Here is an 11,175-nt window from a genome sequence, read left to right on the forward strand (position 1 = left end):
TGAGGAGTTCACCGTGAATTCGAGTAGTGAATTGTTTTTTTATTTTAATCCTTAATTAAATTTCTTTAATTTTCGATTAGATGTTAATTTCTATGCCTAAATTGAAAGTTAATTATTCTAATTTATTGAGCAATAATAAAATTAAAAAACAAGTGATCAAACTTAAAAACATGGGCTCAACCAGGTTAGATATGCATATCATTTTGAATTCATTATTTAAATTTCTTTTTCCTTCTAAAAAATACATGACATTAAAAAAAAAAAATCTGAATAGCGGCTAGCACAAGCCACATTGGGTTTCTTGAAATAATTAAATTCTAGTGTATATACAAATATTGATTTTTATTAAAGTTTCCCAATTGTATCACACCACGTCTCAAAAAACCCCATAGTCACATTCCCTCATTCTTCCTCCCACTCTCTGTTTCTTGCTCTTGAGCCTGTTGAATTTGGACGGGATGAGCCCTTTTTTGTTATCTTTTTTTAAAAAAAATTATATATATATATATATTAAAAGAATAAAGTTTGAAATTTGTAAATTCACAAGTGAAGAATTGCAGTTCTGGGAATTAATGTGCTAAATTAAATATTCACAAAGCAAATAACTACAATTCTGATGCATTATATGCTACAAAGTGCAAACAACACAAGAAAAATGGCAACTCGTACTCTCGAGCAAGAAGTATCACTGAAACATTTTCCAAGCCAAGTTCATACGCTCACTCATAGTGGCTCTACCTTCGAAGCTGGGAAGTCCCCACTGTAATCAAAGGCATCCTTGCTAAAAATGTATGGATGTTTAGCATTTCCCTTGCTTGCATCGTCGTAACTTGCCGAAGTGGATGCAGAATCCGCATTAGGGTTCAGACCAGCAAGATGCAAGATATTCTCAATCTCTTTCACCACTTCACCCATTGTTGGCCTGTCACTTCCGTTCTCTTCTACACATTTCAATGCAACGTCCACAAACTTATCTAGACCTTTCAATGTTGTGTCTAAACCAATGCTTGAGTCAAGAAGTTCGCCGAGGTTGTACAAATATTTTGCTCTATCCAATGCCGTCTTTACCTCTCTCACCACGTACTTCCCCTTTTCTATCGGCCTTTTTCCGGTTAATAGTTCCAGCATGACAACTCCAAAGCTGTAAACATCACTCTTCTCTGTCAGCTGCTGGGTCATGTAATATTCTGGATCCATATAACCCTGGGGAAAAAATGCAATAATTAATACAATCAGTTCTATCATCCAGTCCGGTCGTGCCAAAACTGCATTTCATTTTGTAAAATCAATCGTAGTTTATGTATTCTCGTAATATAACATATAACGAATCGGCCTGTTTGCATGCAGACACAGAGCCAAGATGATGATTTTTTTCATTTTAATTCCATATACCATAAGAACAGTAAGAAATAATGGTATGACGCAGGTGGAGTGGAGGTATGGAGGCACTGACCATCGTCCCCTTCACTTGAGTTGTAACATGAGTCAGATGACCCGTTTCGCTGTCTCCCATAGGCTTGGAGAGACCAAAATCGGCAACTTTTGCATTTAAACGCTCATCTAATAGTATGTTGCTTGACTTTATGTCCCTGTGGATAATGGGAGGGTTGGCAAGTTCATGCAGATAGGCCAAACCTCTTGCTGCACCAAGGGCCACTTTTAGTCTCCTCACCCAATCAAGCCTGATTCCTGTCTTCCCTGCTTGGATTGGAAAGAACAAATAGGAGAGTGTGAGGGGTTAGTGTAGTTTTATCTACATTTATATTTTAGCTTCATTATGCACAAGAATTAAAGCAATAGAGTTTTGTTAGATGGCATACACTAAATTTTCATGAAAAAAAGATTTTATGGTAGCAAATTCCAAGTATCAAATCGAAGCATTGATAGCTCATAGGTGCCGATGAAAGTACCTGATAGGCTTTCCATGAGACTGCCATTTGGAACAAACTCATATACGAGCATTTGTTCACCTCTGTCGAAGCAAAAGCCTATAAGGCTTACAACATTTTTGTGGTGGACTCTGGATAAAAGTTCAATCTCAGTCTTGAATTCTAGCCCACCCTGCATCGATCCTTGTTGAGCTCGTTTGATGGCAATTAGTTCTCCAGTAGGAAGAACTCCTCTATAAACCTGTAAGGATGTTATCATATTTAAATTCCATGTTTTTCAGAAACCAAAAAAGAACAAAAAAACATCAATGCGAGGGATTCTTCTTCTGGAAATGAACTAGAGAAAGCGTTTGGATCCCTTCAACAAGACAGCATCAGGGGAATTTTTTTTTGAAAGAATCAGTAAATAATTGAAGTGCAGAACAAAAAAGCATTTCACTGGAAAGGTAAGAACATCAGCAAGTGTATTTTGAAAATATACTATGATTAAGCAAATATTTTCCATGCTAGTGTGAGAAATGAGCCCAGTAAAATTGAATACTAACAGGCCTCTTTTTCACAGGTTTTTGTCGGGTGGATTTAGGACAAAATTGGCATAGTTTACCATGTAAAGATTTTAGGAAACCAGACCAGATGTAGTGAAGTTGTAATATAAGAATCATGATTGACAAGAATCAAGTGTTGTGCACCAGTTCCGAAGAGCTTGAGATTAAGGGTTTTCTTGATTTAAATCTTTACGTGCATCAGGAACATGAATAGTTCAAATGCAAATATCCATGCGCAGATACATAAGATGTGGCTAGGCTTTCAGAGAGAATCAGACTTACGTTTCCATAACCCCCAGAACCAATGTCATTGGTCTCTGAGAAGTTATTGCTGTATTTCCTGAGCTCTTCAAAAGAGAAGTTTCTGGCTCCTTTTAATTGAGGAACACCTCCGATACTCTTGTTTGATTCCCACTGTGCTGAAAAAGAAACAAAACATATCCAAGATATTCCATAACTGTAAATACCAAGTAAATAATCAAAACCTTTTCATACCAAAAGGATTGTTTTGTTCAGTTGCCTTTTCTGCTCTCTTCTTTTGGCGATGAGCATAGAGCCCAGCGCCGAGCAATAGCAGCAGGAGGACAGAGCCACCCGCCACAGCTCCAATGATAACACCAGTGTTTGATGATTTGTTTGATCCTGTAACTTCTTCTGGATGAGTAGAAAGACGGAGGAGAGAGATGTTACAATAAGAAAGGAGAAACAGCAGGATAAGTTTTTCTTGTAGTTCTGTATCAGTTATGAGACTACCTGCGAAATTTAGATACGTATCACCATGAAACACGAAAGGTCCGAATTGCGATGGAGGCTTGAAAATCTGGTTGCTCAGCGCAAAACCAATTCTTGAAATTCCTGTCCAATTGAAACGATCTTGGCCAAATGGAAACACTTGCAGATTCATAACAAGGTATGTTGATGAATCTTTTCTTGGATGACTTAGATTTACTGAATCCACAGGAAGTTGATGAAACTTGAATGAGTTCATCAGAGACTGTTCTAAAACAGTGTAATAAGTGTCGTTTCCCAGGTTCGAGAATGAAGGAGCTCTGAACTGTAGAAGTCCTGTGTATGGAAATGCACATTTACAGTTCGGACTGGAAATCTGATTAGCAAAGCACGAAGAAGCTACACAGTTATTTAGAGGCGTTGAATAGGAAGATTCGTTTTGGGAAACACTGCAGTAACTTTCTGTCACTCCTGTTTCCTGACAAACTGGGTTGTCTACAAGTCTGCAAAATTTTAACAGGTAAACAAGATAAAGCTAGAAACAAGCATATATCCTGGCAATTCGACTTTCTCAAGAGTACTGAAATGGTCTTGTCTAGCAGTGTAATGGATACAAACAAGGAATCTGGCTTACATTACGCCCACTTTTTCTATTCCGGGTCTTTCTGTGAAGGCAGAAATTTGATTTTCTCGCAAATCAATCAATGACAGTTGGTTTATAGAGCTTGTTCTAATATCCAATGTGCCATTGAACTTGTTATTTCTTGCATCCCTGTCACCAGAAGTCAAATCAGCTATCATCTAGCCATGTCATAACATGGAAATATCTATCTAAACCCATTTTGTATGAATCCAAGAAAGGAATAAGCTAATTTTCGTTGAACAGCTTGAAGCTGACTCTTACAGAGTCTGCAAATTGGAAAGGCTAAAGAAGTCAGAAGGAATCTGTCCTTGAAGTTGTGTTTTCTCCATCACCCTGCAATGAGAAGGTAATTATATCATACTAAGACTGGGGTCTTAATCTCTTTTTACGTTTTCAAAGTTCAAACAGCAACTAGGCACTCATGCACTTGATCATTGTGATCTTTGCATGCATGCATGCACAAAGAAACAAGGAGATATAATATGGCAAGCCCTATAACTGAAGCTAGAGAAACTTGCCAAGATTTTCCAGCATTGTAAAGGCCAGCACACACATCAATATGAAGAGAATGGATGATGAGAAAGGTAAGAAGGTTGCATTATGTCAGCAAAAGCATGAGAAAAATCATGTCTTGTGCCTTCACGAACAAATGCATATGAAATACAGATATTGTTTACATGAAGTGGATGCTAATAGTATTGTTTACACAAACAAATCAAATAGCACATTTTATGAAAACTACAAAGAGATAATAAAGCTTGGGATGGGCAAAGCTAAATACAAATAGAGGAGTTATGAAAGAGTATAAAGCTGTGATAAGCTTAATGTACTGATTCATTCATCTACAAGTTAGATATTACTCAAGCAGATATAGATTACTCAAGCAGATATTACTTCCTCAGATTGGAGGTTAGACTCCCAAGTTTTTATGAGTTCAACTGGAATTTGTACCAAAATATAAATAAAAATTCAATAAGAAGATAGTACAGAAAGCCACATGTTACAGAACGGCAGAACGAATATACAGCCCGAATTAACATTATGCTGCTTAAAGGTGCATGTGGAGATAGGTGATTAGAAAATAAGAAGTGATAATTTATAGAGAAACTTTCTTGAGTTTAAGAGAAAAGAAAACAAATGATTGATATGCCGATAGCATTCAACACGCAGATGGCTGTAATCTGTCAAGTTAATATAAAAGCTCATTCAAAGCAAGATGATGGAAAGAGTTTGTGCTTTGAATGAGCTTAGGAATGTATATGTCATAGTTTAGGGAGAGCAGATTTAGACTAGGAAAGGAGGCAGAGAACCATACAGTGTTGTCAAAGACTGCAAGGTTGAAAACCATGGAGGAAAATCTGTAGCGCCGAAAGTATTATTGCTCATGTCCCTGCAAACAACATTTTCCTCAAAATACACACAGAAAAAAGTAGAGCTAGAATTCATCTCAACAATTGATTATATGTACGTCTAAACCATGTAAAATCTTACAAGTAGGTGAGATGATCCATGCCAGTAAGGTTGGGAAGTGGCCCAGTTAAGCCATTGTTGGATAAAAACCTGAAAATTGGTCACCAAGCAACACACTTAACATAGAAAAAACTCCCAGAAGAGATAGTAATGACTTCAATAAAACCAGTTGTAATGGAAGGTCTCTCCCCTCCATACTTACATCTCACTGACACTGGTAAGATTATTGATGTTTGAAGGAACAGGTCCAGTGAGCGAATTATTATCAAGACGCCTGTAACCAACATTGCATGTTCAATTACAACATTAAGCATCAAGAATCTCAGTACAAAATGACTTGAGTCTCCAATATCGATACTTACACAACCTCCAAAGACTTCACAAGGCCAAGGGTGGAAGGAATGCTGCCTGTCAGCTTGTTGCTCTCAAGAAGTCTGCCGGAAGAAAGACAAAGAAACCAAAAGAATTAATCAAAGAAATGCTTAAACGGACAGATATCTGTGATTATGAATTATGCAATTCCAAAAGATTCAAACAAAAGTGAAGAAATCTTAAAAATTCGAAAACAGAAATATGATCTCATATCCAATCTATAAAGCAGTTATTTAGCATCATCCAGCATATGAACAACTGAATGGAACTTACACATGTATGAGATTCATCCCTGAGCTAAAAAGTTTAGGCGGGATTTGGCCTGTGAGCTGATTAAATCCAAGATGACTGTAAATAGGTTTAACAGGAACATTAACACATAGAAAACAGAATCGTTAATTTATAGTTAGAAAGAAGCAATGAGATGGATAAAACAAGGAGAATCGACATACAAGTGTTTTGTATGAACTAGTAGGTCAAGGCCAGGAGTAGTGCCTGTAGAAACTGGGATGGTCCCAGTAAGCATGTTATCAGCAAGATCCAGCCAAAAAAGTTTATCTAGATTGCCAAGTGACGGGGGAATTGATCCACTGAAGCGATTCGAATTGAGAGATCTGCAGGTAATACCAGTGAAGAGCTTTAGAAATGATGCCACGGGCATAAACTGAACTTCAAATCATGAACAGTAGTTGATTCACTGATGTTGCGGTAAAGCATGGAAAGTATTACAAGTTGAAAAATACTTACAGATCGGTTAGCTGTGACAAAGATCCTATTGCATCGGGGATAGGACCAGAGAAACGACAGCGAACCAGTATTCTAGAATGGAAGGGAAAATCAGGACTGAAACCAGGAAAGAAATTGAGCATCAGATAACATTATAGCGCAATAGAGTATCCCCTTACAAGTTTGTTAGCTTCTTCAAATCCCCAATTGCTAGAGGAAGAGAGCCAGTCAATTCTGTGTTGTAGGATAAATCCCTGTATAAAGATGCAATGATTAGAAATGTATCATAGCAAACCTTTCCAAGGAAATCAATCCCTTTTTTCTGTCATTTAATCGCTATATCTGAAATCAATCCCTTGGCAACAGCTATTCTAAGCGATGCGCTTCTCGAATACAAAAAGAAGCTCTATACGCGAGTGAGGCATGAGCCTAATCAGTACTTAACGCATAGCATCAACCTTTAGAACAATAATCCAAGAACATTAGTTGTAAATTGGATGCTTCGATCCTTTTCATAGCATAAAGAAAAAAAGGTAATAGTGCACAGAGTGAAGACATACAGAATCTGCAATTCTGACAAGAGTGAGATGTCTCCAGACAGTGTTCCTTTCAATCCCATGCTTGCCAATGTTCTGCAGATGAGAATAGTCAGGTTAATCTAAAAAAGTAGAGGAAGGAATGATCTGCAAGCCTCTATAAGCTGTACAAGATGAAATAAAGCCAATGACTTACATGGAAGTCACACGCGAATTGGTGCACACAATGCCATCCCACCTGCTACCACAAGGGTCAGCCCCCACCCATGTTGGTGGTACGTTATCCCAGACATCCTTGAGAGCTTTCAGTGCATTAACTGCATCAGGAATCAAAAGAATATACATATATTGAGGGTCTATATATAGAAAGCTAATAACAAATTTACAATAACTAGTCTTATTCCCCAGATTGAACGAGCCTAATGGACAATTCTGGGGCCTAGCTAGCATCACCAGTTCCAACAATCATCATATAAGAACAGGAAAAGGCATCCAATGAAGGCTGGATACACTTCTGAGTTTGACAAAGTATCTCCCAGCTCCAGCTTCTACTTTACAACCAGAATTACAGAATCAAAACCAAGTAAATCATAAGCCAGAAATGATTCCCTGACTCTTGGAATTGCAAAAGCAAGTGGAATCTGGAGTCCTAAATCTACAGTTCATCTTAGTATATGTTAGACAAGAGGTCATTAGACAGTTGATACTAATTTGGATCAAAAGAGTGCTAAAACAACATGCATGTTCCAAGTAATTTACCAAAAACAAGAAAAAACTAACTGTAAAGAACTTACAATCATCATTGTTAGTCACTGCTGGTGTGGTGGTACAAACTTGAATTAGAGCAACAACCAAGAACACAAGAATTCTTGAACCCATTTCTCAAGTAACCCTACAGGAAGCTCTTTGTTTTCAGTTGGTAAAGTCGAAAAACTGAAATCCCATTTAGTATCAGCAGTTAAATCTCACACATGAAGGTCTTCAATTCAAACTGTTGAAAACTTGGCCTTCTATTTTTCCAAATTATACCACGTCAAAACTCACAAAAAAAAAAAAAAAATTGTCTCAAGTTGAATCATCTCCACACGCTCTATTATACCATGTCAAGAGGATTTGTCTTCAAGTTGAGTTGCACAATTTTTTCCGTTTCTCATATCATGATCACGAGTTTAAAGAAAAAAATACACAATACAATAGACTTCTCACCAAACACCTTCATTGAATTAATAATGAAAGGGGACCATCCAGCAACCAGCAAAAACGTGAGAACTTGGGGACACATTTCTCAACAAAATTTCAAAGCCCTTTGTTATGAATGTTGCATAACTCCAAAACCCTTTAATAGCTCTTAAAATGATAAAACATAGTGGGAACATCTTTACATGTCCCCATCGTTTACTTATCTCAAGATTTATATCGTGGAAGGACATGAATGGGACAATTGTGTTCGTATGAATCACATACTAAATACAAAGACAATTGACCCCATCTTTAGTCATTTTCAAGTTTACAGTCAATAGAAGAACCCACCAAATGGTTTCTTGCATATAGCACTGTAGAGTGATACTTGCAGAGTGAATAGTATTTCCCACCAAATGGTCATGATTGTCTGCTAAAGTCATTTTTGAAGCGATCAATACAAAAAGTTATCATCAATTGTTAATGAGATTTGTAGATGATTTTACTAACTCTACTAACTAGACAAGTAGAAAGAAATGCTCTTTGATTTAGTTTTGTTATTGTTTTATATTTCCAGTTTAATTTGGATTTAATGTTTTTTTTTTTTTTTATCGTATTTGATTTAAGATTTTGATTATTTTTTTATACGATTTAGCAAGGTGATAGCGCAGGAGCTCTGATTCTCATACGGGTATTAATTAAAGTTCACTAATCTCAAATAATTTTCTTCTTAATTAAGAAAAGAGAAACCGTAAAAGAAGGGAAAGAAATAGTTGTTTGCTAGTCATTTAAATTGACAGAAATAAATTTTGGTCAGTCAAGAGAATAGAGCCAAAGAAAATTCAACAAAATATTCGAACTCACTCGTGGAAAGAATGCTTGCTTCGGTCCCGCGCTGATTTGCTTGACCAATCATCAGATTTGCTTATTACTTGACTTGCTGCTGCCATTGTTATATATTAACAAGCAAATGATTCATGAAGATATCAGAATTTCTTCCAAACGAATCATTCCTTCTAATTGCAAACACATGGATGGGTCCCCTCCTCTCCATGAATGCTTACAACAAATCATTCTCTTCGACTTGACATTGCCTGACCTAATCTTGATCCCTGGGGAAGACTGTTGGTGGGAGAAACCACTAGTGGTGGCTTTGAAACACTCAGAGGGGATAAAACACACTATTTTATTTCAACAACAAGAAGCTTACAATAACTAAACAAAAGCTCAATACATGCCCTCTCTTTCTTTCTAGTGTTTCTCTCTAATCTCTCCACACATAATAACATAAACTTAGCTGCCTATTTATACACAAATTGAAATTAAGAAAAAATCAAATTTCAAGTGTGAAGGCGGCTGGCGGCATACAGCTGGTGGCTGGCGGCTGCAAGTGGTGGTTAGGGGTGACAACTGGTGGCTGCAAGTGGTGGTTGTCTTCCTTGACCTTCTAGATTGAGTTTACTTCAACAAATTCCCCCTTTAAACTCAATCGAGGGATGTCATGCCAAGCATGAACTTCAATCTGATAAATATTTCTCCCTTCAATGGCTTTGTAAAGATATCTGTAATTTGATCATTTGTCTTGCATGATTCAGTTCAACTTCTTTGTTCTTCACATGTTCTCGGATAAAGTGATGACGTATATCAATGTGTTTATTTCTTTCATGATACACCGGGTTCTTTGCTAATGCAATCGCTGATCGATTATCAATATAAATCTCTGTAGGATTTTCTTGAGGAAATCCCAAATGCTTCAGCATATTTCTTAACCATATTAAATGGCATACAACTGAGTTGGCAGCAACATACTCAGCTTCACAGCTTGATAACGTTACTATCGATTGCTTCTTGGATGACCATGTGAAAGATGTATTTCCCATGAAAAAGACAAATCTCGTTGTGCTTTTCCTTTCATCCAAATCTCTACCCCAATCACTATCCGAGTAGCCAACAAGATTGAAGTTTGTACTTGAGGTATAAAACATACCTTCATTTATTGTTCATTTGATGTAGCGAAGAATTCTCTTGGCTGCATTCAAGTGAGACTGGTCTGGTGTCTCCATGTATTTGCTGATAAGACCAACTCCATTTCAAATCAATTGTTGATAATAGGTATATAAAGAACTGAATGTTGATGATAACCAGAAAAACAAAGAATAAAGAACTTGCAGCGAAGAACAAAGAGCAGAATGTTTTTCATAGGTTACTGTCATCCCTTAGCTTTTATTTATAGATGAAATCAATCACAACAAAATTAAGAAACGTAACTAACATAAACTCCTTCATTTAAAGAGCTATGTAACTTATTCTAAATAAGTTTCAAATCTAAAGAAGTAAAAACTGACTAAACAACATTAAGATAATGATGTTACTAATAGATAGACATTAATGAAAGATAACCTACAGCTGATACATAAATTTTAGCTTTGGTGCCATAACTTCAACACTCCTCCTTGGTTCCAAAGCTGCACATTCCTATCCTCTCCCTTAGATCTTCAAATCTATCTTTAGCTAAAGGCTTGGTGAACAGGTAGGCTAATTGCTCTTTTGACGTGCATTATATCATCTCTAGTTCCCCTTCTTGCTGGAATTGCCTGATAATATGGAACTTGATTTTCATATGCTTGGTCCTATCATGAAAAACAAAATTCTTTGAAATAGCTATTGCTGATGTATTGTCACAGAACAATTCTGTAGGACTTCGTTGATCAAAGTCTAGATCATTCAACATTTTCCTTAGCCATATCAATTGCTTTGCTGCCACATATGTTGCTATGTATTATGCCTCTACAGTGGAATGTGCAACCACTGATTGCTTCTTTGAATTCCAACAGAAAATGCTTCCTCTAATAGCAAAGTAATAACATGAGGTACTCATCATTTCTTCATCACTTCCCGCCCAATCACTATCAGAAAAACCAATTAGTTTAACAGAACTTGATTTCACAAAATGCATGCCAAACTCTAAGGTCCCTTTCAGATATCTCAGAACTCTTTTGGCTGCAACAAAATAGATTTGACTTGGACTTTGCATGAACCTAGAGAGGTAATTGATAGCAAAAACAATATCTGGACGTGTAGCAGTT

General features: G+C 36.8%; 1 protein-coding gene across 2 annotated transcripts; it reads right to left on the reverse strand.

Moving 5' to 3' along the window:
* Nucleotides 1-547: 547 nt before the first annotated feature.
* On the reverse strand, nt 548-8,235 carry LOC18098391 (leucine-rich repeat receptor protein kinase HPCA1). 2 transcript variants are annotated; one of them, XM_024599962.2, is made up of 19 exons: nt 7,705-8,235; nt 7,107-7,227; nt 6,935-7,006; nt 6,554-6,628; nt 6,396-6,467; nt 6,101-6,262; nt 5,922-5,996; nt 5,639-5,710; nt 5,479-5,550; nt 5,298-5,366; nt 5,122-5,196; nt 4,068-4,139; nt 3,798-3,935; nt 3,188-3,666; nt 2,930-3,085; nt 2,717-2,853; nt 1,911-2,130; nt 1,454-1,698; nt 548-1,203 (listed from the first exon to the last, which is right to left on the reverse strand). In XM_024599962.2, the coding sequence occupies exons 1-19, from the start codon at nt 7,787-7,789 to the stop codon at nt 724-726; spliced, it is 2,877 nt and encodes a 958-aa protein (XP_024455730.1). In that variant the 5' UTR covers nt 7,790-8,235; the 3' UTR covers nt 548-723. The 2 variants fall into 2 exon arrangements, with proteins under 2 accessions (XP_024455730.1, XP_006385112.1); XM_006385050.3 differs by having other exon boundaries at nt 2,930-3,088.
* Nucleotides 8,236-11,175: the final 2,940 nt, after the last annotated feature.

The sequence above is a fragment of the Populus trichocarpa genome, chromosome 4 (genome assembly GCF_000002775.5).
Source record: "Populus trichocarpa isolate Nisqually-1 chromosome 4, P.trichocarpa_v4.1, whole genome shotgun sequence".
Lineage (NCBI taxonomy): Eukaryota > Viridiplantae > Streptophyta > Magnoliopsida > Malpighiales > Salicaceae > Populus > Populus trichocarpa.